At 37.8% G+C, this 26,115-nt stretch overlaps 2 protein-coding genes and 1 long non-coding RNA gene across 6 annotated transcripts; 2 read left to right on the top strand and 1 right to left on the bottom strand.

Annotated features, from left to right (window-relative positions):
• Positions 1–291: 291 nt before the first annotated feature.
• On the top strand, positions 292–19,030 carry LOC136269203 (uncharacterized). Of its 2 annotated transcripts, none has more exons than XM_066064705.1 (13): positions 292–630; positions 685–789; positions 833–890; positions 1,146–1,288; positions 1,611–1,679; positions 1,734–1,815; positions 2,624–2,730; positions 3,201–3,308; positions 3,358–3,448; positions 7,002–7,153; positions 7,578–7,673; positions 7,981–8,133; positions 18,850–19,030. In XM_066064705.1, exons 1-13 carry the CDS (start codon positions 316–318, stop codon positions 18,949–18,951), a joined length of 1,581 nt encoding a protein of 526 aa, XP_065920777.1. In that variant the 5' UTR covers positions 292–315; the 3' UTR covers positions 18,952–19,030. The 2 variants fall into 2 exon arrangements, with proteins under 2 accessions (XP_065920777.1, XP_065920778.1); XM_066064706.1 differs by having other exon boundaries at positions 301–630; positions 1,185–1,288.
• On the top strand, positions 9,689–11,304 carry LOC136268838 (uncharacterized). Of its 3 annotated transcripts, XR_010707134.1 has the most exons (7): positions 9,689–9,959; positions 10,012–10,078; positions 10,126–10,237; positions 10,286–10,386; positions 10,436–10,675; positions 10,731–10,859; positions 10,916–11,304. It is a non-coding gene; the product is annotated as an uncharacterized lncRNA (long non-coding RNA). The 3 variants fall into 3 exon arrangements; XR_010707133.1 differs by having other exon boundaries at positions 9,691–10,078; positions 10,158–10,237; XR_010707132.1 differs by having other exon boundaries at positions 9,692–10,078.
• A 1,993-nt stretch (positions 19,031–21,023) lies between the features above and the next one.
• Positions 21,024–25,367, bottom strand: LOC136268867 (ras-related protein Rab-13-like). Its single transcript, XM_066064333.1, has 7 exons — positions 25,226–25,367; positions 22,717–22,777; positions 21,939–22,077; positions 21,617–21,706; positions 21,504–21,569; positions 21,410–21,445; positions 21,024–21,196 (listed from the first exon to the last, which is right to left on the bottom strand). The coding sequence occupies exons 1-7, from the start codon at positions 25,362–25,364 to the stop codon at positions 21,089–21,091; spliced, it is 639 nt and encodes a 212-aa protein (XP_065920405.1). The 5' UTR covers positions 25,365–25,367; the 3' UTR covers positions 21,024–21,088.
• Positions 25,368–26,115: the final 748 nt, after the last annotated feature.

A 26,115-nucleotide genomic window follows, 5' to 3' on the forward strand; every position in this document is an offset into this window, starting at 1 on the left:
AGGTCTGCAGCAACATGTACTGCAGCCTTAGGATTACCTAACCTAATTTCAAGGACTTAGACTTAGTGACTTATAGCTGAAAAGGTGTAACAGAAAAGGGGCCTAAGTAAGGAAAAAAAAAAAATCCCTCCAGCCCCAGGAATCGAACTGCAGGTCACCCAATGTCTAGTCGGGGCCACACTCAGTCTCCTCCAGGAGGGATGGACTTTCTTCCTTAATCCTAAAGTATTTATTGTATTAATGCTTTACAGAGACCATCTAAGACTTTAGTAAGAGGCTTCACCATACCATCCCACACTCATTTGTGTGGACTGTATGTCGTACTTTCTCTCAAGAGAGAGACACACAAGACTTCCTCTCCGATCACAGTCTGAGTCTGCTCGTGCCAGTCGTAGTGCGCATTTTGATCTGTTGAGGACCTATGCGCATCAAATAGAATTATCAAAAATGAAAACAGTCGGGACGAAACTGCGGAGCTTAAGATGGAGCGTTAAGGCTAAAGGAGGTGGACTGGAAGTCACGAAGCGAGAGAAAACGTTAGCTAAGAAACAGCGTGCAATACTACAGCAGCTACAACTACAGCCTGTACGAGGCATAGAGAAAGTCTTCATTAAAGCAACAGGACACGCGGTACCTGATTTGATATTACACCACAGCCACGTCATACTGTTGTATGTCATGTAGCATCCCTCTACCGAATCAGTCCCGGGGTTTTCAAACCTGAACTTTACACCTAATGTAGTGAAGGCTGTTGGAGCCACAGGCATCACAAAGCCGACAGTTATACAGGTAAAGTGATGTGTGTGGTGTTTTGTGATGTGGTTGCTTGCAGATGTTAGCTGCGCCAGCAATACTCAGTGGACGCCATGTGTTATGTGGTGCAGAAACAGGTATGTGTTTGTGTGTGTACACAAATGTTAATTGTCCATGTCCTCACATAACAAGTGTGGGATCAAGGGTGCCTTCACCTGTGAGATATGGTACAGCCTCCTGTAGGTTGCTAGTCCTATCCCCAGGAGGATTTTCTGGCACCGGCTTGTAGGCATCTGAGTGGTGTACAGTTGACCCAGTCAACTGGGTAGAACAGCAGTTGATGGCTTTTGCACGTACATGTGTGTGTGTGTATTGTTTCATCTGGTTCACAGGTTCAGGCAAGACACTGGCATACCTTGCTCCTGTAATAGATCAACTCAGAAAGGAGGAGGAGAATGAAGGAGTAGTGGCTCGCATCAGTCGACCTCGTGCCATTGTCCTGTGCCCATCAAGAGAATTAGCTTCACAAGTATTGGTAAGATAGCAGTGAACATATCTAATGGAATTGTCTGATAATGAGTGCAACATGTGTCATGCCTCCTAGATCCCTCACTCTTTCGAGCCATCCAATGCACTACATGGCTTTCCTAGCTAGTATAAGACACAAGTACCTTGTTGATCAAAAACATAGTTCTCACAAATGTGGCAAAATATCATACCAAATCTAGGTACCATTTTTGATTGTACAGTGTCATATGCCAATACACGATAGCTAGTTTCTCTGGCCAATCACTTTAAACAAAATCTTGAAATGTGTATACATGCAGATTTCTGCTGGTGTTTTCTTCACATTTCAGGGTGTTGCTAAGTCACTATGTCACCATGCTCGGTTAAGAATGACTGGAATTATTGGAGGCAAAAGAAAAGTAACAGTCTATAATAATGCACTATTGCATAACTATTGTCAACGTTTTTTACAGAAGTTTATTAGAGAATCACTTTACAATCCCACAGACATAGTGGTCGCAACACTGGGAACATTGCAGAAATATCTGATAAGGGGTGTGTGGTACAAAAGTGGTGTAGTGTTATGAGTGTGTATCATTAAATTTTGGTTGGGTAAATATTTGATTTATGTTGCTCTGTGCAATCCATTAGTCACTTTTGAGTCAATCCGATAATACGTTCAAACTAGGGCTGAAAAGATAGCATTTATACCATCCAGACATCCTGAACTAAAAGTTTTCAGATATCCTACAAATAATGACACCATCAATCACTATAAAACAAATTTATTGTGGACGTGTTTATTTTACTCATAGGTTAGACTAGTAACAAACACACATGGTGGTTAGGCTAGTGGTAATGAAAATCAATGAAGCTTTGTATCAATGAAAAGTCAACATAAAGCTGCTTGAAATTATTATCCTGCTGATTTCAAATTACTATCTGGGCACTGCATTAATATCCAGATATCCGGATAATATGAACACCTGTTTCAGCCAGGTACCGTATGCAAGGAAATTTTGACGTAAGAAAAATTTGACGAATTCAGACTTCAGCAGATTTGACGAATAAAATGTTGGCAAAAATCAAGAAATTGTAGGCAAAACCTGTACTTTTAAGGGCGCTTATAAACATTTGACGAATTTAAATTTGACGAATTAAACCGATTCGTCAAATTTGTCAAAAATTTTTGGCATCAAAATTTCCTTGCGTACGGTAGGTCACTTTTTACACACAAATGACACATTTGGGGATTATCAAGTTGGCTGGTTAGACAGGTTACCATATTAGAGGACATTTGGGGTTTAAGACAGGTGACATTAGTACAGTTCCGATCTTGTCTATTGTTTTGTTGTGTGATCAGGTAAAATAAATTTGAATGACTTGACACACCTTGTGATTGATGAGGCTGACACTGTCTTTGATGGAACGTTTCTAGATGAGCTTGAATGTATCCTCAGAGATGTGAAGGTATTATAGATTTTCACAGTGGGACCTCTGTATAACAGACCTTGGGACCAAGACTTTTTGGACAATTTTTGCTATAATAAAAGTGTTGTCTATTAGAGGTGAAAAATATGTATTTCAACCCAGACCTGAATCTCCTTCCTTATCATGGAAGCCTTTGGACCGCTTGTTAACAGAGGTTCCGCTATATATGTAGTGTGTGTCATATGTCTAATTTGAAAGTTGTGTATTTGCTGTCAGACCTTCAGTGTTGGTCACTAATACCAGTATAGTGGAACCACATTGTGAAGTGGACAGCTTGATAATCAGGACACTTATAAATGGTCACATTTGTATTAGTGTGCACACCCTGAAATCAGGACACCTCTCCAGTACGCCACTATAAAATAGTCCCAAGTTGTCAATGCTTGATAATTTAGTAGTTTTATCGTTGTACTACTTAGAAAGATTTCTGTTTTGTTTGGTTATACCAGATTCGGACCGATTATCCGCCATTATCACCAGCCGATGATACTCAAATTATTGTAGTAACGGCTACTGTGTCTAGTGAACTGCAAGAGAAGGTCAAGAAGATAGTTCCAGTCAGTGAGCCTCACATGTTAGCCATGTTGTCATAGTGTTGGTGTGTAGAGTGTCAGGGTGGTCACGACGAAGAGTTTACATAAAGTATTGCCAAACATCAAGCAAGTGTTCGTGAAGGTCAGACAGGATGAGAAGGCTGGTGAGGTGATTTTAATTGTAACCTAGGAAATGTAAACACTGTACACACAAGCAAAAAAACAATTGGGCTGTCATCATTACCACATTCACTACTGCTTAGTCACCTGTACATTACTCAGATGTTAGAAATTAAATCCTCCTGGGGGCTGGGGACAGGACTAAGTACCCCACAGGAGGCTTTATCTTGTCTCATGAGTTGAAGGTGTCTATACAGTCACTTAATGTCCCATTGTGTTACATAGCTGTTTATACACACATGCAAACACTCATGCATGTACTTGTTTATAGCTACAACTTGTACTCATAGCAAAAGCGTAGTAGCTACAGTAACTCTTAGACTAGCTATATCAGACAGCTCTGCGTCACTGCACAGTGCGTTGATTAAACCGCCGATTATTCCTAGCTAAGGGACTAGCATGGCAAATCATCGATAGCTAGCTATGCACTTCATCTTTAACTCACATTGTGCTCTCAGTCTTGCTACTATGGATACACCACTTCTTGCACCACTGAATTCATTTCGTACGAAAGTAATGGAGTTAAATGTGGTGGAAAATTGTGTACACGGCTTTCATGTGTATCAAGACATTTGGACGCCGGCTACAGGAGAGCACCTGTCATGTCAAATGGAGGACAGCAATGCATTCGATCCGTACGTTGTAGCTATTAGGAAAGGTGCAGATGTGATTGGTCACGTACCCTGTAAGATTTCTGCAGCGTGCTCCCTTTTTTGTACAGAGAGGAGGTACTCTCACTTGTATAATTACCGATTCCCGCCGTCAGTATTTTGCAGATTTACCACAGGGTGGTTTGCAGATATCCTGCAAGCTTGAATTCAAGTGTGACAATGCAGATCTGCTATCAATTATAAAGAAACTTGTAAGATCAGCTCCACCAATTGATTGTGAATTGAAGCATCACGCACCAGTACCAAAACGAAAACTTTAAGCAAAGCTGGAGGAGCCTCCAATTAAGAAGCGTAAACAGATGAAGGAGAGCAAAGTCATTGATTTGGACCAATCCAGCCAATCTTCCCGTGACATTGCTAAAGAAGATACATGGGTTAGCTATGGTAGATGCAACCTAACAACAGTTGATAAAAGCATCATTTTAAAAGGTATGGTATAATAGTAGTTTCCATCCAGTGTAATTTTTTTATAAATGAATATCTGTGCAGGTGAGCAATTGACGGACAAACACATTTGTCCAAAAGTTGGTTGGTGACAAGTTCAAGGATGTGTATGGTCTGAAATCAACACTAACGTTACATAAATCTACCAGGGTTCCAATGAGATGCACAAAGAACTTCCACATTGCAGAACAAACCACTGGATCATTGCTTCCACAATACTCAGCTATCCAAAGGTTACCATATATGATTCTCTGTTTGATTCCATTGATGCGAACACTACTGCTATTTTAAAGCTGTTATTCGGACCCAAAGTAGAAGTGGTGGTGAATAATGATAGAAAACAAGTTGGTGTTGAGGACTGCGGTCTATTTGCTATTGCAAATTGCATTTGCTTGGCTGAAAGAAGCCTGCCAGGAAGTTATGACCAACCGAAGATGAGGTTGCATTTGGTAAGATGTATTTTTTCGCGTTGAATTCCACTGCATTCCCATGTATATAAATACTGGTATTCAATTTGACAGTTAGTATTATGTATCAATTCTTTTCTGTAATTATAATAATTATACTTTACAATTCAATTATTAATAATACCTATCTATAGCAAAAGAAAAAAAAAAAACAGACTACAAGTTAATGGAATCTAAGATTCCTGCCTTTCTAAATCCATTTATTGCAACTTTAGCTCTTTTCTCCAATGTCTGCCAACCAGATATTATCCAGTTAGCACTGGGGCTTTTGATGACCTGTAATCCCACATCAACTTTGACTTGGCTAAGTGGAATAGTTTCTAACTGCTTTTTTACTTCCTGGGCATACCATTGTTGGAAACTACTCTTAAGGTGGTCTTTCATTGGTTTATTTATTGAAATATCCAATGGGTGTGGTTCATCTGTACAATTAGCTGGCAACTGAATTGGGATGGCTCTCAAAAGTGACAAAATGGTGACGGTTGTTTGTCCACGTAAGTTATCAAAAATGGCTGCCGCAAGAGATGCTGAATCCAATTTCAACTTTTGTCGCTTCTCCATAACAAAAGGCACAATAACTTTATCAATGTAGCGCTTCATAGTAATTTCGTTGGACCAATGGTTCTCGGAGTGCCACACATCCCAACCATCTGAAAATGCAACTTGTGGGTGACACCTAAGTGTCTTTCCTTGGTAGAGCAACTGTGGAGGTAAGTAATCACCAGCTGCAGTAACAGCTAAAACTGCTGTTAACTGCCTCTTGTCATCACTATGGGAAATTGGTACAGTTTGTGCACCTTTTTTGTCCATAGTCCAATCTCCAGTTGGAACAATGGACAAGCCAGTCTGATCCCATCAGACTTTGTGGGATACTATTGAATAGTACCTCGGCTGCTACATCAGCCAAGAAGATCTCTTTGCATTCATCAAATTGTGCCATTGAAATTTTCCCCGAGGTTGAACACTTCCTTTTAACAAATCCCATCCATCATAGCAATGACTGTGCCCAGCTCTTTGTAATGTCGATGTGTCCACCATGTGAAGAAAGCTTAGAAATATCACAAGAAATGATTCCTTCAGCAGTCCCCCTAACAACAGTTGTATTCACCACTCCACCAGTTGCTCTAAGGTTACTTATGAACTCCTTCACCAATGAATCCAGCTGTTCTCCCAGACGTACTGGCCTACCTCTAGGCTTGGTTTCCAGTTCAGAAATAACGATAGGTTCTTCCTTGTGTTCCTCACTATTAGAAGTATCTCGACTTTCAGCTTGCTTTCTACGCTGCTCCAAAATCGCTTCTTTGAGTTTCTCCAGATACTTTTCCTTTAGCCTTCTTGCTGTGGACTCGTTTATTGGGATTCCCCAAACTGCAGAGTAGTGTTTAGTCGCAGTAGTGGAACCATTCTCTGCAGCATACTTTCCGATCATTGCACGCTGCTCTTTTGAGTACGAATTGTACTGTCCACAACTCTGGGGCTTCTCTGCTGCCACACTGACAGCATTGGCAATTGACTTCTGAGCGGCATCGATGTCTTTCTGGGACAAAATCGATGGATTGCAGCTCCTGCAAGGCTCTATTTCTACGTATTTTAACATTGCCATTGTGAATATAACCAACACGTGTTATTCAATGTTTAGAAGCTGTAATCCAGCAGTGTATATGCACATGCAGCTGGGCGGTGGTTTAGAAGAGGCGCCGGCTGATGTCTTAATGGAAGATGGTATTGAAAGCTTGTCATGAGTGATTTGGCATGAAAATAATATTGGCGAAATTTAAATTTGGTGGTTTGGTAATGAATCGCCAATTCACCAAATTAGTTTACCGCCAAAATTTGTTGTCATACGGTATTATATTGTTCAATGTTATGCTGATTGTTAGGCATTGTCTTGATGGGAGAAGTGAGGCATTACTAGTTCACTATTGTACACATTCACAGTTACATTTGTGTGTTAGATAAACTGGTTGAGATACTGAAGAAACAAAGTGGATCTGACCAGAAAACCATTGTGTTCTGTAACTCTGTGAAGAGCTGTACATGGGCTGCAAACCATCTGGTTGTCAATGGCATATATGTTGCTAAGTATCATGGAGGGATACATCCAGTTGTGAGTCCTTTGTTATGTATCCTGTACATGCTCACTCAGTTTTTAACATAATAAATGTACTGACATGATGGGATCTTTGTTAGTGATATTCAGCTACAGTGTACATCAATAGTATAAAACTATTGTGTATAGTGGCTCCATTACGTGTTAAAGAATACCATCTAGTCTATTATTTTCAACAAAACTCTAATAGTATTCACATTTTCTTACTAATCAGCTAATCCTGCTTATTTATATTGTACTGTCCAGTTAGCTAACATTTCAATGTGAGCAGTAATTAAATGATTTATATCCAACAAGTTCCACTGTATATACATACTGTAGTAACTACATCAGCTTTTCACTACAATACTCTCTAATAGAGCAGTCAATAGTTCTCCAATGATTAAGCTATCTTTACCTTCTGTGTTTTATTTGCTGTTAGCTACATGGGCAAAGGCCACTTAAAGATTTTACAAATGCTGATCAAAATGTACTTGTGTGTACCGACATTGCATCAAGAGGCATCGATTGTAGCAAGGTGTGTGTGTGTGTGTGTGTGTGTGTAGTGCATTGTTCTCTCTGTGTAGTTTGTGTGTATGTGTTTGATTGAGCGTGTGTGTGTGTGTGTGTGTGTGTGTGTGTGTGTGTGTGTGTGTGTGTGTGCGCGCGCGCGCGCTTGCGTGCATTCGTGTAGTGTGTGTGTAGTGCATGTGTGTGAGTGTGCACGCGTGCGTGTAATGTGTGTGTAGTGCACGTGTGTGTGCGTACGTGCGTGCGTGCGTGCGTGCGTGCGTGCGTGCGTGTGTGTGTGTATGAGTATTATTAATGATGTCATATATCATCAGATCAATCATGTAATCCAGTTTGATTTTCCCACATCTGTGACAGACTACCTACATAGGGTGGGGAGAACAGGCAGGGTGGGTAGCACAACACACTGTCAAGCTACCACTTTTATGACCAAGAAGAGTGACATCCGGATGGCACTTAAAATAGAGGTGGGTGTACTACAGTGGCACACTTCTACTCAGGACACCTTGGGGACCACTCTTTAGTAAAATGGTACCCTGCTTTCATGGGTCTACTGTAATACAAATGGGACCATGGTCCATGGATAAGTGTCCTGATTATCAAGGTGTCCACATTTTAGGATGTCCTTTTTGATGAATTGTGTTATGGAATTTCTTTAAAGAAACTAATGGAAAAGTTTGTAGTCTTATCATCACAGTGCAACCACCACATGCAGTGTAACCTTAACAATACATGTGACCAGCTGAATGTTCTAATTACAAAATATCCTTCCATTGTAGCATACTTAATGGCTGCTAAGTTTTGAGCTAAAGTATTGATAGCAAATCATATCGTCAACAGTGTTGGGAAAGTTACTTTGTAAAAGTAACTAGTTACATATTACATATTACTTGCAACAGAACTATTTAGTTACAGTTACATATTACCCATAAAATAAAGTAACTGTAATAATATTACATATTATATTACTTTGTGTCCACAGCCTTAAGCTGTCACGTGTGAAACTACCACTTTATCACGTGACATGATTGCGTTGTTGGACAATGTGCAAATCTTGGTTATAAGTAAGAAACTGGTGAATAAGCTTCCTTCAATTGGCTTTGTTACTTCGTTGTGGCTGGGCGTTACTCCGAGGCTAACTAACGAGATTAGTAACTTCGTTACTTGTAGTAATAATATTATGTAATATTAGACTCGTTACAGTAACTATATTACTTAGGTAACGCGTTACATTTGTAAGTAAAGTAACTTGAGTTATATTACCCGTTTTTATAGCATATTTCGTTATATTACTTAGTTACCACAAAAGTAATAATATTACGTAACGCGTTACTTATGTAACGCGTTACTCCCAACACTGATCGTCAATACCGATGATGGTAATGAATAGCTCAGATCTGTATTGAAATGTGATTAACAAACTTTCTTAGACTAGAGCCTGTATTTTTCATTTGTTTTTGTATAATGCAGTGCAAAGCAGCACATAAAGTTCAAAATTATCTGCCATCCATATACACAAGAGTATGCAATGGGGGAGGCTATACGTACACATGCCGATTATATACTAGAGGTTAATTCATTGCCTAATGCTAGATAATGAATATAGGTTTCCTCATTTTCCAAGTCCTCTGTAGCGCAGAAAAATGGTATATCTATTGTATGCCAGTAATAGACTGTTGTATACTCTAGTGACTCTTTATCATGCCATAATCCAATAGTTCTGTAATGTAGCTAGTAGATTAGCAAATTTCAAAATAAAGTAAGGATCCAAGCGATAAAAAGTAGTGAAAAGAGGTAAATGATGATATTACAGCATAGCTCAGTGGGAAAGTCCCTACATTGGCATGTTATAGCAGCAATGCCAAAATAGGGATTTTTCAACCGAGCTATGCTGTAATACCATTTCACTACTTTTATCATTTGGAGACCTACTTCATTTGTAAATTAATCATTTTTAATATACAAGATTTTTTGTTGTTTGTTATAGCATATATAGTACGTTCGCGTTGAGCTGAATCCTGAGTTGTTGATTAAGAAGCCATACAAGATCAAAGGCTTTAAACATAATGTTTATGACGCATTTATTCGTAAGCCCATGTTACGGGCGCGCACTTAATTGTTGAGAATATGGCGTCCAGTGTACCGTCAGCGAGTGCGGAGCGAAACCCTTTTGGGAAGACGTTAAACAGCCAAACGAAGTATCTACTTATGAAACTATGGGAGTACTTTAAGCAAGAAGCGAAGAAATGTAAAATTTCTATCAACATCACGGAGAGAATCTCGAAGGCCACCGGTATTGTATCATGCCTTCTTTGCTGGGTTTTGGCATACATTACGCCACGCAGGGATTTCAAGGACATCCATTAGAATGGAGCACCGTAAGAAAGGCGATTTATTTACGCCAAGAAAAAGGTACAAAATGCACTTTGCACAAGCCCGCTCAATTCTGTAATCGTCAGGTACAAATGTTCATGAGTCCTTGTTGATACAGACAGTTTTAACCCAGATACTATCAGACAAGATCCATTCATTGTACGGAAGGGAGGAAATCTATCGCTCTCAAAGATTTTGGTAAGTTAAATTTTGAAACCTGGAACTTTGTCACTTACTCCGTCTTAGGCCAAACTTAAGAATGATGGTGTTTTCTCTGGGGGTAGAACATTGCTTTAAAGAGTGTTGAGTGATATGGGATTTAAGTACAAGACGATTAATGACAAGAGGTTAGCATTGAAACTGTTTGTGCTTTAATTTCACTACACGTATGTGCAGGTTATGCTATGAGCAGCCCTGCACAGTCCATCAGTATCATAAATATTAAAGATGAACGAGGTGCAACAGAACTGAAGGAAGACCAGTTGTGTATTTGGATGAGACTTGGGTAATGAAGAACTTCTAGAGCAATTCCTCATCCAAATCGGCAGTGATAGTGAAGATGGTGATGGTGGTATTAATGAATTGTCCACTAGCAGCAGCGGGTCCAAGTCTTCTTCTGGGCTTACTTCATCTGATGTAAGATTGTTTGATATTTGCAGCATTGGTGTTATAACTTGATTTTGTTCCCCAGGAGTCATCAGGTAGCTGGGATTAAACTCTGTGAAGTACATAATATCATTGCTTTATTGTGCTATCCGAAGTTGAACATACCATCCCTTATATATTTAATCAGTACAGGAGTGTTTGGAAGTCACTACAGGTACTATCAGCCCAAATTCATACAAACAGTATTATTTCATTTGTTGAAACTTTTAGAGTTTTTTGGGAATGTAACTTCAAAAACAAAATGCTGGCTGGAAAAACTGTGTACATGTGTGGCGAAGTGATGAGAAAAGTATTAAAATGACAAATTGACTAAATGGGAACAGAAGACGATAGTCAGCTGTGGTGAATGTGAAGTAAAATACATGTTGTTTGGCTCACTTGCAGGAACACCAATGCTACATAACGGATTTTGAGCTGTTATAATTTGGTTTTTTTCTCTTTTGAGGCTGAAGAAGTTTTTACCTGAATATAAGCAGGCCACTTATCTTCTAAATACAGTGCAACAGTGGCCCCAGCTCTTCTACTTATGCAACTCTGTTTTACACACACAAAATCTGTTTTATTTTTCTTGTAAAAGTGTATTACAGCCTCTTACATAAGTGATGGTGAAATCATGCGTGTTGAGGGCGGGTATGTGACGTCTGGCTTCGCCACAAACATGTGTCAACATGACCATCAAAGGGCCGTACTTTAGAGGCTTCCCCATTGAAAATGTATGGAGAAACTTTACAGTGCCATAGCGGGAGTGTCTTACATTCGAATGAAGCGCTTTTAATATATTTTTAGCGGAACGAGAAGCGCTACGTATCGAGCTATACAGGAGCCCCATGCGATGTAGCAATCGTAAGTTATTAATCGTTTTTGAGGGTTCAGCTCAACGCGAACGTACTATAGCTATACACACATGACTGTTCTATTAGGATGACTGCCATATTAGAGCATAGATACAGTATACCAACAGGGATTGGAAACGGAGACTCGCGCACAAACATATCTGTGTCTTGCATGACGTAAAGAGTGCGCCGTCACTAGGGTTTTCATCCATAGCTAGTAATGGCGAGTGGAATTGTCCGTAGTTTTATAAGTAGGTTTTGTGATGAAGCGGAAGAATCTTCCCGGATGGAGAGTGGTAGAAAGTTTTTCGAAGCATTTTTGCACCATATTACGAACAGAGACGCTTCAACGGACGCTTTTGACGAATTCAGCGAAGAGCTAGTGATGTCAATTAAGGAAATATTTGAAAATTTGAGGGAGTACAAGTCCACCTCCACAAAGAAAGAGAAACTCTGGTGTGAATTCCACCGTAAAAGACTCCACACGTTGCCTGATATTTGGAAGCGCTTTTGCAGGGGTTTAGACATCCCATGCAGCCAGCTCATACAATCCACATGCACCCTTCATGCCAACTTGTCTACACAACACATTCAACAGAGCTGGCACCATCTTTATATAACACAATTTAAAGCTCAGTATATTAGTGACCAACTGATAATGTGCATGCTCATTGCTATAATAGTACAACAAATACTGAATAGCTAACATTAATTTTGCAACACCACACAAGATAACAAAACGTAAAGGAAGAAAAGCAAACAAACAAATATAACCAGTTACCAAGTCACATTCAAATATATTCCAGTATATGTATGTGCAAAACAATCCAAGTGTTCAGATAGTGAACTTGAAGCCATGTCGTCAATACATTAACACGGAAGTATCATTTACCAGAAGATATTGGTAGTGAATCTTGAGCTGTGCTTCTCACATCGGTGCACTGTTCTTCTTTGTCCTTATGGTAAACAACCCTTTCTTCAGTGATAACGGTGGTTATTTAGCAATATTGTGTATAGGTATGGATTCCATCTTTGTACCTCCCATTTCCTGTAGGATTGGTTTCAGAACAATCTAATATTCACGTTACACTCTACTAATGTACTAGTAACTGATGACATGGTATATTGGTACACAAAGTTACTGATGTGTCCTCCAAAATAACACAAGTATAAACTGTAAAATTATTAAAATGTCCAGTATGGTAACACAAATAGTAATTTCAATAAGCTATTTACACGGCACTAACAATGTAAATACCAAAAAATATAACACTTTTCTAACTGCTCTTACTGGCAGGCTTGCAAAATAACACAACTGCTAGAAGCGCTGCTGGGTTACATTAAGCTTACCACAGAAGTGAGCGTCAATGGTCGTTTCAAATCACTCGTGTACTAGAACACGCGCAGGTAATTTCGCCCTCGAATAGAACAGCAATTAGCCCAATTGTCGCAACGCTTAGGCTGTAATTCTTCTACAACGTGCACAAAAGTGGCTTCTAACGAATTCGCGCTGCACTGGTATCTATGGTGACGGTCACTCGCGCTCGAGACACGGATGGTATTTCACGTCTGTTACGTCATATTGGGAATTTGTACAGAGATATCATGTGAGTTACTTCCGTTTCCAATCCCTGTTGGTATACTGTATCTATGATTAGAGTATCTTGAGTCTACTGGGGGTGTGTCACTATTTCATATTTTCATAACACCTCAATATGGTTTCATTGCATGTAGAAGGACTAAGACCAGCCTGATTGAAGATAAAAGGAAAGACAAGGTGCAGAGGGCACACACTTGTCGGAACCCCAAAAGGAACATCCCACTGGTAAGTTTGTTATTGTGACATAAAATGGTGGCTGTGGGCTGCTTTATTTGGCCTCTAGCCTTGCGACTGTGGTCAGGCTGGCAGACAAAAATTCGGGTTTCAGTGATTTTTTGTAAAAAAAATCTATATCCAGCTGCCTGTAAGTGTTTTTAATGCTGTATTTGATGTTAGATGGACTAATATTATTCTGTAAAGATGATTTTCGTTGCAAAAGATATTTCTAGGATGATTTTAAAGGCAGCATTTTAGGCAGCGCATGCCATTTTGAAGGATCCCTACTTAAACATACCATACTGTTTGATACATTCCTATATAGACAATAACAGGTTACCAGTGCAATGATACCTAACAATGTTGCATTATTGTAGGAGTCAGTGTTGATGCAACATACTTGTACTATCTACATGATCGATGTTATCCGATCATTAATCCTTTAAAACTTCCAGATGCATAGTCTCAGTAGTGTGTTGTTATGAACTTAATGGCTGTTAGTGCTTTGAAGAAAACACTAATGAGCTTTGATGTCCTCTATAACATACAAGTGTAGCTATAGGTTCCTTCTTGTTGTGTACTTGTAATGCTAGCCAAAGGGAAGTATTCCTTATGCTGTATGGCTTTAGGAAAGTGATGACATTTGATAGCAGGTAGCTAGTATATACTATGCGGAAAAATTTATATCACATAATTGAGGATATTATCACGTAGCTCCTACACAAGTAGCAAATAACATGTAGACCTGAAACCCGTAATTTGAATGTTGCCAAATTCAAGTGACTTCTAGCTCTAAGCAGTTTTGTCCGCTGGTAACTGCATTAGAAGGTGTGCTATAGTGCAACACCTTGAATAGGACACTAAAAATGTGTCACAATCATTTTTGAAATTCTCTATAGACAGAAAAATCATCATGGTAACATTTTATATTTGCACAACGAATTTTGCACATAAATCATTGAGCCTGGGACAGCCTTTCTGTAGGTATAGTATAGCAAGTTGATGTTGTGCTACTTCTAAAATCCAGGTGCCATGCAGCTAGCTAACTCATCTGGAATTAACCATAGATAGTATATGCTACTATGAATTAACCAATTATGTATTACTATTTTACAATAGGGTAGTTTTGGGTTGTGCAATAATGTTATTAGCTAATTCTCGTATTTCTTAAGTCATGAAATTTCCGTAATTCGTTCAATTACGTTGCTATGAAGCGCTTGTTAAACAAACCACCTTTACCAACATATTACACACAGAAGTATTTTCTAAACTGTTTTATAGTTTGACTATTGTGTTTTTTCCCACAAATTCTCTTGACAAAGCCTCAAAGCTACTCTTCAGTTTCGTTCGCGTACATAAGGGATACGCCCCCTTTCAACTCGAAGCGATAGGCTATTCCTGGTAGTGTACAAGGCCTGCACCGTTTTTTTTCAGTTGTTAAACGCCTGAAAACCTCAAACGGAAGGTAGTTTACAAAGTCTGAGGAAAGTCGCCACACCCATATTTCAGTCCATCGAAAAGAAACCACCTCAGAGCAAAGTTCACCTGTGCAGAAGTTTAATACAGACTTCATTTCGCTTTTACTCCTTACGTAAAAGCTGCTTTTACCATTATTTAACGATTTTGCTCGCGTACATGCATACGGACAAACATAGATAGGTAGATAGGTACACACACGTTTTTTACGAAAACAATTTCAGTAAACCACAAAAGAGGTAAACTTTTGTCCCTTGAAATTCTCTAGCACTATAGTAGAATCTAAAAGAATAAGTGAGGGATACATATAATATGAACTCTTGGTAGGATCAACAGGTAGATTTTTAATAAACACTTAAGGAGTGACCATTAAGGTTACGGGTATAGTCACAGGCAATGATTCAAAATTTTGAATGCCTATCGATACTTTTTGTAGCGATTCCGGAATCCTGTAAATTCTGCATAAAATTTTCTCCGTGACTCTATTGGGAAGATGGCAACATTTTTGTCCATGTAGTTTTCATTATTATAATATTATAGTATTATATTATAGTAACATTATTATAGTATGCAAAAAGTCAGCAAATTTGCAACATAAATAACCAAGTTGTCTGGTGTGTCACTTTGGTAGCTATCAAGGAGCTAAAAAGTAACAGTAAAAACTGTATAAGCAGCTATAAATGAACAGTACAAGTCCTTGTTTTGCATGCACATTGTATTTTGGGTGAAGGTGACTAGTACAGAGTGTTTGCATTCAGACCAAGTACAAGTTGTTATGCCATTTGTAATATGCTAAGTTCATGCAACTGTTAGGTGGCCTTCTACAGAGGTGACCTTTACTGAGAGAGTCTTATAATGATGGTTGCACTATAGTCCATGTACTGAGGTATTTATATCAGGAAACAGAAGTTGAAAAGTTTTTGCAAACCTGAGTTATAAACATTTGCCATTTTTTGGGGACTTTTTCAATGGAAAGAAGTGGAGAAAATTTTACCATTTTTAAAGGATAAAATTGCTTATAACTCCATCATCCATTGATGGATTTTTAGAAACTTAGTGTTTGTGAGATCCTTGGGGAGCACTGCACAAGCCTGTGCTAAACAGAAATTGTTTCCATCAATTTTAAAATTCTCCCGGAATCGCTACTTTTTGAGAAGGCCATAAAACCAGTATACTGAGTCTAGCAGCATGAAAGGTTAAAGTGAACACAAAGCCCTTCATATTTAATCTTTTTATGTGCTATAGTGTAGTTTGAGGCAGGTGGAACACTACAAGTTGTTGTAGCAAGACAGGTAAGCTAGCCCACACATCGCTCAGCTCCAACTGTCACTACCATGTTTTTCCACCGCCAAATGCAGCAAAAGCTGTAGGCTCTATGGGCAGTTCTGGGACATGGTGATACTGTAAATTAAATTTATTAGGTCCTATGGAAGCATTTTTGGTGTATTTCTTCCCAGTGACAGAGATACAAGCCTTCAAAGAGCTTGTTTCACTCGAAAAAAAACTATTAAAAGTTCAACAAAATGTCTTCAGAAACAGTAACTTAAAATATCACTTCTAGATATTTTAGTTGTTTAGTTGCTTGTGTCGAAATTATAGGGATTCAGTAATCTGTTAGTCTGGTTTTTGGTGGCGCGTTTTTGAAAAACATCACTCTATCTTGGACCACACAGCCAAGAACAGTTGTTATTCAACAGTAAAAACAAACAAGTACAAATAATTGTATTACTTCCACAACACAGTTGGTGAAATTATTTATCCCTTGCTTGGTTTAGAGCAGGTTCTGTAATTTGTTCTGCCCACGCATTTTAAATATACTGTAACCTTAAGAGAAGTTGCTGTCGGTATCATACAATAGTACTCTATAGTAGGGATACCACAATATTATATGCAGTGCTTAAGGTTACGGAATAGTTTAAAATGTGTGGGCAGAACAAATTACAAAACCTGCTTTAAACCAAGCAGGGATAAATAATTTCAACAACTGTGTTGTGGAAGTAATACAATTATTTGTGTTTGTTTCTTTTTTACTGCAGAACAATAACTGTTCTTGGGTGTGTGGTCCACAATAGAGTGATGTTTTATAAAAACGCCCTGCCAAAAACCAGACTAACAGATCACTGAATCCTTATAATTTCAACACAAGTGACTAAACAACTAAAATATCTAGGTCCTGTGGAAGCGATTTTTTAAGTTACTGGTTGTATAGACGTTTTATTGAACTTTTAGTAGTTTTTTCGAGTGAAACAAGCACTTTGAAGGCTTGTATCTGAGTCACTGGGAAGAAACACGCCAAAAACGCTTCCACAGGACCTAATAAATTTAATATACAGTATCACTATGCCCCAGAAATGCCAATAGAGCCTACAGCTTTTGCTGTATTTGGCGGTGGAAAAACATGGTAGTGACAGCTGGAGTTGAGCGATGTATGGGCTGGCTTACTTGTGTTACTACAACAAATTGTAGTGTTCCACCTGCCTCAAACTACACTGTAGCTACATAAAAACATCAAATATGAAGGGCTTCACCTTCATTTAAAACTTTTCACGCTGCTAGACTGGTTTTATGGGCTTCTGAAAAAGTATCGATAGGCATTCAAAATTTTGCACAATAGCATGCAATAACTATCATGTATTGATCCTAACATGTACCGTATAATAAAAGAGATCACCCTGTGAGAGATTCAAACAGATGTATATATATATATTTAATAGTTATACCATGGCTGCGAGGGATTTTGCTGATATATACACCCAAAGCCCGAGGGCTGCAGGTGTAATGTCAGCAAAATCCCAAGCAGCCGTGGTATAAGTGATATATATCACTTGGGGCGCACTCACCTAATAGGTAAAAGAACTAACGAGAACTCACCCCGTTTGTTTATACAGTAGCATCTGAAAATCGATCGTGGTTTTAAAAGTGTGGGCTAATAGCCATCAAAACGTTGTCCATACGTTAAAATGTCATTAATACGTTACTACGCTTCAACACACTATGTTAGAACACTTGCGATTGTGGGATTGAGTTTATATTGTTATCATTTTTGTACTAAGTTAAGCCAACTAACTTCACTATTGGGACAGTAAGTAAGTTATTATATTAAGTTAGGTACTTAGGACTGTAAGTTACTATGTAGCAGTAGTAGCTTTGCTGTTCTTGGTCTATTCAAAGGCTGATACACGGTGGGTAGAAATACGCATCCACAATCGCCCAAACGATTATTTTATACCTTCATTATCCTTTAGTAACAACCAACTAGTCTATCTTAGCCTTTGTACTAAGCTTAGCAACTACTACAAAAACGAGTCCCACAATACAAAGCTCTATGTCGCTCAATATAATGAGTCAAAGCGCATCGATTCTTTGAACTGGCTGGGTATCAAAGTCATTGGCAAACTGCTTTCCCATGATATTTCCCGGGCAATATGTGAGTTAAACACCGAGCGGTGCCTTTGAACGCCCACGCTAAAGTGGTATATACGTAGATAACACACTTACATGCCCCTCAACTATCTATCATTCGATCAGATAATGCGTACATCAGTGTAATTAAGGTGGAGTCACCATTTGTCAAAGTTTTTTCTACCAAATTTTTACAGTGGGTTTTCGCCAAACTTTTTTACCGCCAAACTTTTTTACTATACAGTATATACTCTGCACAACTATAGCCTGTATTTCAATGTATAACGGTCATCAACAAACATTGTGCTATTGCATGCTTAACTACTATGCTGTGCATGGGGTATGTGGTCTACAAATATCTAGTTCAGTTATGACAATCATGATTATAGTATAGTGTGTTGCACGATCTCTGAATCACAATAATTATCAAGTGGTGTAAACTTTGCTAAAAAAGTTCTCACTGTATTCAATAATAGCATGACAAAAACAATAGACAGAAATTGGGCTCAAGACCATAGCAGGATTTCTGAGAGCATACACAAGCAGATTTACAGAACTATAACTGTTTACCCTATACTGTAAGGCCATAGAATAAATTTTATATATTTTCTCAATAGCAAGCTGCAAAGAAGAAGGAGCCGATAGATGATAAAGATTTAGTGAGAACTGCGAAGAGAAAACCTGTTAGTAAAAGGAGCAATGAACAAAACAACACATAACCGTGTACATGCTGTAAATAACATTGTCATCATTTGTACATACAGGTACAAGATAAATATTACCATGCATCAGCTGTGACCAATTTAACAAAAAAGTGAAGATTCTTGGTATCATTTGTACCCAGCTGGTTTATGGTTAGCTGAGAGAGCTATTGTTTACATGTTGGAAAATTGACATGGTATTAGACGATAGCTGATTTATTGATTGATAGATTGACTGCTGAATAAGTTAAAGGACATAAGCCAGTTAATTATTGCACCTATCATTGGATATCAATGTCAAGCCCCAACCCTGTAGGTCCAACTGGGGACTGCCATGCCCCTATCCCTGGGGCCTTTGACAGTGAGTTTGGGGAAACGAAATTATTTTTATAGGTTGTTTATGATTAGATGGCTGGGACATAATGAGGATTTGACAAGTTTCTTTGCCATAATACAGAGGAATTTGACATTATAGGACCTGCATTGCCCCATACCACCCAGGGGTGGGGCATGACTAATAATCAATAGGTTGGAATTTGAACAAATATTGATCTGGCCAATTCCATTTTGTGTTATAGCTCCCCTACATACCTACATTCAGCTGTGCAATTGATTTCACAATAACAAATGTGACAGGATCTGTGCAAGTTTGACTAATCATAACTCTTCGTGGCTTTGACCTATCACCTTGAAATTACACCAAGTAATAGTGGTAAAACACGACCAAAGTTCAAGCTGGTACCTTATATTCACAACTCAAGTTATGGGTTGCCACTTGCCAGGTACATGTAATCGAAAAAGCTATGAGACTCCTTTTCACAGATCTGGTCACAAACATGGTTATATCCGTAACACTATAATTACTACCCTCTGGGAATCTGTGAGAAAGCTACTATAAAGCTTTTTAAACATGCAGGGATTATCTTCACATGTATCTAATCCATGCATGAGTTCAGTCTTTGTAAATAGCTAACACGGCATTATGCTAGCTGTACCTGCATAGCCACCACCATGCTTGGAACCTATATACTTGACACTTTACAGATGATCTAGAGGTAATATTTGGTGAAGTAAAGTAAATCTTGGTACAATATGATGGCATTTATCCTAGCGACGCTCTGCATAAACAATGGTTACATTGTATACTGGAAAGTGATGAGCGATCGCTTCCTCTGCAGTATAATATCAGTGATGATGGTATGTACATGCTGAAATCAGACCCAACACAGCAACTTAGTGAATAAATTATAGCGTGGATGAAGTTACAGCACAATTATATTGCAGATATGAGCATTTAAATTAGAGCCATACATACAATGGCTGTAATGTTGTGTTAACTTGACACCACATCAGAACCCTATTGTTATGCCACACTCAGCTACCAGCTATTGAAGCAATGATAATATGTTCTGTTACTTTTATGGGTTCACTTAAGTCACAGATGTATATACTTTCTGGCCATCTTTTTTTGTTGATAATAATGGCATATAATTATCCCTAAATTGAAATATTATATGTATATGTGGGGGTGATGATCTGCAGAGTGATTCAACTCACAGAATCATTACATGTTCACCAAATTGCCTTACTACCTATACACTACATGATTACGGCACCTAATTTCTCATTCATGAAGTGTATCAGTTACTGCATGTAATTGTGATAGTTAAGTACCGGTATTTCCACTGAAACCAGCTATATTATTACACAAAACAAAGGATATACATCCAGTGTACAAACCATGCAATGGCTAGGTTCACCGACTCTTATTGGAACTAACATCTAACTATATACTTATGTGTAAGATATTCCGAATGGGTTACGCCTGTTTCGTATAAAATAACATCCATTCGTCTTCTAAACAAGGCACCATAACTTCCACGTACTCTGGTTGACAGACACGAAAAAAGAATATTATATTTATTTAATGCATAATTCTTAATTTTTAAGGGTTTAACCCAGTAAACTTTTAATGTTGACTACCTGAAAATACTTGATTTGACAAATCCCATACATATGTTTTGATATGTATAGAGTACTGAGAAAACTGAGAAAAGTTGAAACAATAATCAGACATACATTAGCAATGATTGATTTAATAGGTTAGAAGTACAAAATTATCATTATATTGCACATGCACTTATAGCTATACAGTTTAGCAAGCACATAGAGATGTCTGTTTTGGCTTAGTACTGCTGTCATTTAAGCCTAACTTGTTCAAGGATACCTGAGACCTGACCATTTCTTTGTACTTTCCCTGCATCTGTGATTGACAACATATACATGTCTTCAATACACTGATAGTTGAATATAGTTTAGTAACCCCACACTGCAACTAAAGCACTTAACAATAGAGAAAGTTCATCAGTATAAGGGAAGCCAATATAACACTTCTATTGTAAATGCTACCAGTATGATAGTCCCATGCAGAACATCTTATTTGTAGATCACAACTATTATTATATACTCAGCTTACATGTATTAAAATGCTTTCTGTTAAGGTAGTAAATGCCTATAGAGTTAACACACATAATATATAGGTGTGTGGCACTTAATTTATTGTAGTTTACCTCTGAAATATTCTCTGAAGATAGTGCACTAGTTTCAATAAAGTTCAACCCATAATCCTTGGCAAGCTATATACATTCAATGTTGCTATTTCATTGTGCAGTAATAAATGTACCTGTTGTCCTTGATGTGTTGTTACTTTTCTCTTCTGTTCATTATCAATTTTATTACCTATCAACATCAGTTTTAGGTCAGAAGTAGAATTCTGTGCATAAAAAATTAGTAGACCTCTTGAGAAGCTGAACCCAGAATTGCAAGGTTTGTTAATGTGCTATGCTTGCAAATACATGCATATATCTTTAAATTTGTGCATGCACTTTTTTTCACAGAGTGTATCCATCCATCACAGTACACTTATGGCTATATAGTCAATACACAGAAAAGTTGGACTAACATATATACTTATATACTGTGCAATTATTACACAATCCAATTACCTCTTGTATCATTCGTAACCAGTTGGTAGTGTTTTCAAAACTCTGCTCATTGGTGATGTCATAGACTAGCAATATACCTTGAGCTCTTCTGTAATACTGTGCAGTTAGAGCTTTGAACCTCTCCTGACCAGCTGTGTCCCTTTAAAGTGAAAAGAAAGACACACAGTCTTAGCTAAAACATGTGATGTACAATGAGACCATAAGTAAATTGTGCACTTATATACATATACGTAGGGTTTGCACGGGCCATAGCTAATTAAAAGCCCATACTGAGTATACTATTATTTCAAACTTTCAGGTCAATTTATAGTCATGAAACGATAAAGCCATGCATGTAACACGGTTTGCACTCTCACAAGGCATTTTGAATAAGTAATGAAGTTAGCTATACTGGACTGACAGTATAGATCTACATGTACATATAGTTATGATGCCAACTGGACCTGCAGTTTGCAACCTCCATGCATGCTGTATTATGCTGGCTATATAGCCTGTAGAATGTGCATGGTCTCAACAACTTTTTCCTTTAATATATGGCCAATCGGGTATGGAATTCAGGTTGTGTCTTATACACAGCAATGGTGCTATTAGCAAAAGTTGTCAGTGGTGCTTAAATGTGCTATAAAAGTACAAGGCACACTTGTATGACTAGTTGGGAAAATGTCTATGTACATATCGTATAGCTCAGTATACTTCAAGGATCGCATGCATACATGGCATCACACACATCAAGTGATTATTATGTTATAGTTGCATGATACTAGGCATACGTATTTACCATATTTGTAGCTTGATCTTGTGTCCTTTCATTTCTAGTGTTGTCAGCTTGAAATCAACCCCTAACAAAATCAAACATACCTAGCTATATATGTATTAAATTATAGTAGTAAATATTGATATCATTACTGCTTCAGTGCTATATCAATGGCTATAATTATGAACTGCATGGTGCTCACAGTACATTTGTTTGTTTTACTGTCAAAAATCATATAACGCACAGATATGTTATTACAAAATATATAAGGAGGGAGAATTAACTATATAGAGGGGAAGGGCTCCAAAGATTAATTACAGAAACTTAAATTTATGTGTGTGAGTCAATGTTCATCATCATAGCTAGTTGCTGATGGTATCCATTCCTTTATTATTGAGGGTCATGCGCAAAGGATAAAGAATTCTTAGGGGGTATACCTCATTATGAGTTATAGCTTGAATTATAATTACCTGCAGGGTAGGTGTGCAATTGCACCCAATGTTTATTCTAGGAATGTTGGGGGGAAGGGACCTATCAAAAGTGCCTTCAGATAACAGAGTGTTTAATATGTAAAAGATTGCAAATGCAACCTTAAAATGCTTAGTATCAGATCGTTTAATTTTAAAGGTACACATAATTATACAATTAACAAAATTCCTATACATAAAGTGATGGCTATTCAATATCTGAAAGCCTAAGTTTACCCAGTTTCTTATGTTTTTTCTTCTTATTGATAATCAACATGGTTTCAGGTACCAGGACCCTGGATCAACAGAAATATCATACTCCTAGATTTTGCTAAAGTTCCCACATCACCGACTGCTTGTTAAATTGAGACACTATGGCATCAGCGACCAGATCTGTTGGTGAATCAATACTTGGCTGACCCAAAGATCCCAATGAGTAGTTTTAGATGGTATCTTTTCTGGCTCAATCTGCATGGAGTCCCCCAGGAGACAGTCCTTGGCCCAGTAATGTTTCACCTTTATATAAACGATATAACAGGGCACATAAATTCGCCATTATGACTGTTCGCCAATGACTGTCTATTATATAGAGTTATCACCACAAGAGAGGACGTTATTCAACTTCAGTGCGACCTTGACCATCCAGATATACAAGTGCAAAACTCAAGATTCAATGTATCCAAATGTACTATAATGCGTTTTACCATATCTTTATTACCAATCATGCATCTTTGACTATAAACTAAATAATCATAATCTGGTTGCATCAAACAAACACGCTTATCTTGGTGTTATATTAGATAATAAGCTATCATGGTCTTCACACATCAGTAATACATGTACAATTGCAAAGGCCAATAGAACAATAAACTTTCTTAAGCGTAACCTGAGTAGCTGTTCATCTGAGGTCAAAGCATCAGCTTACCTTACCTTACATTAGTTTGTCCATCAATGGAATATGCTGCAGCCGTTTGGGACCCGTATCAATGTCCAACAGTTAGAGAAAGTACAGCTTATAGGGGTCCTAAATGATTTCAATCGATATAGCTCAGTTACATCTATGATACAGCATCTCTCTTGGCCAAGCCTCCAGTTACAAAGGAAAATAACTAGATTACAAACTCTCTTTAATTATGATAATGCATCAAGATTACTCACTATTGTCTATTTCATTTCGATGGAAAAATCGACCAGGTTATGTCATCCAAGATGTTTCATTTTGCAAAACCCATCTACTCTCTCACACCAGCAAAGTTTCTACTCCAGAACAGTTAAAGATTGGAACAATTTAGCATCAGATATAACTGAATGCGATTTTTTCTCAATAGAACTTCAAACAGTGTATGGAACTTGATAACTAATTTTTGTAACTAGCGGCTATGTAGCTAAACAAATATTGTGATTGCACTGAATTGTAACTTTTTTTCCTGGGTATATATATCAGCTGTGCTGTTTGCCCAGTAACAATAATAATAATAATAATAGCTAATATTCAAATAGCTCTTAAGCTAAATTATTTCTTGAAAGTTGTAAGAAGATCTTTTAAATTACTAGTGCCTTGTGGGCCAATAGCTACTATGTCACATACAAATTGTTTATTCAACAGAATCAACATACACAGTTCACTATACTAATAGAATGACTGCATGTGTACGTGAGGTGCATATTGTTGTCCTAAATATTACATCATTGTCATCATTACTACACTCTGCATGTATCAAGTTCTACCAACAGACCACGTGACTCAATCTCATAAATCAATGACAACATTTATGACACCGGCACCTTACATGACTGTAGCTAGCTAAATAGTTTGGCACTAAACGAACCGGCTTGGACAAGTGTAACTATACTGAGCTATCATATAGACTTTCACCTGGTCGCCCCCAAGTTCCTGATTCCCAGCCCCAAAGGAGAAATCCTAGGCTATGAATAAACACTGATCAGTTACACTATCCCCCTCTGGCCTCAGCCCCGCCAGTTCGAGCAATCAGCCAAAGAAGACTGAGTAAAATCTCACTGCAATGGATTGAGCTACTCGATATGATCCTGACTAGACTGCTAACCTATTGTAGCCGTGTAGGCATCATTCATTTTGTCACTGACTTGTCGATACAACATACTCGTTTTACCCACTCCACTATCACCACACAGTAACACTTTGAAGAGGTAGTCATATCTCGAGTTAGTAGACACGTTAGCCATAGTAGAAATATGCTGTATATTGACAAGGTTAATGCATATAGCTAGCATATTAATAGTGAACCCATGCAAATTAGCATTCATGTATGCTTGCCACGCCGTCACTTTTATTCAGTAAGAATTATAAATGATTGGAATGGACTCCCATATGACTCAGTTAATGTTCATTCAACCAATTTGTTTAAGACATATCTAGATAGATTTTATTATGATTACCAGTATGATATTGTATAGTTATTTTTGTAGTAGTTTGATTGTTTAGATCAGGTTTTTACAGGCTTTGCCTCCTTACCTGTACCCCCAATCAGTAATAATAATAATGTAGTCTGGCTCGGGTGCTTCCATATAGATATTCTATGATAGCTACGAGGGGTAGGTAACGACCTGAAATTTCATAGATCATCTCTGATATTATTTATGAAAGTTGAAATATTGCCTGAAATTTGTGCAGTTTGAAAGATAAATTTGAGGATCGAAAAGATGTAACAAAAATTTACGAAGCTTTACGGAGTCTAAATTTTACGGATTTACAAATTTAAAAGTACTAAATTTTACGGAGAAAAAAAAATTTTTTTGACCATAGATAAGGCCACTCCAAATAAATGTTTTGGACACAACTTCTTTTAAGACATTACTAGACATTTATTGGAGAGACAATGAATTTATAATTATGTAATTTAATTTGTATGGTTATTTGGTCTTTTTCAGAACCATTAATAATAAATAAATAAAGGCATGCATGAGTTGTAGACTA

This window comes from Dysidea avara, chromosome 10 (genome assembly GCF_963678975.1).
Source record: "Dysidea avara chromosome 10, odDysAvar1.4, whole genome shotgun sequence".
NCBI lineage: Eukaryota > Metazoa > Porifera > Demospongiae > Dictyoceratida > Dysideidae > Dysidea > Dysidea avara.

Coding starts and splice junctions, on each gene's coding strand:
- LOC136269203 (XM_066064705.1), top strand. CDS start 316: ATGTCGTACTTTCTCTCAAGAGAGAGACACACAAGACTTCCTCTCCGA. Junction 1,289..1,610: donor AATTAGCTTCACAAGTATTG/GTAAGATAGCAG, acceptor TTCACATTTCAG/GGTGTTGCTAAGTCACTATG. Junction 7,674..7,980: donor GAGGCATCGATTGTAGCAAG/GTGTGTGTGTGT, acceptor ATATATCATCAG/ATCAATCATGTAATCCAGTT.
- LOC136268867 (XM_066064333.1), bottom strand. CDS start 25,364: ATGGCTAACGTGTCTACTAACTCGAGATATGACTACCTCTTCAAAGTG. Junction 22,078..22,716: donor AAGATCAAGCTACAAATATG/GTAAATACGTAT, acceptor TTCACTTTAAAG/GGACACAGCTGGTCAGGAGA. Junction 21,446..21,503: donor CTTCAGAGAATATTTCAGAG/GTAAACTACAAT, acceptor TTAACTCTATAG/GCATTTACTACCTTAACAGA.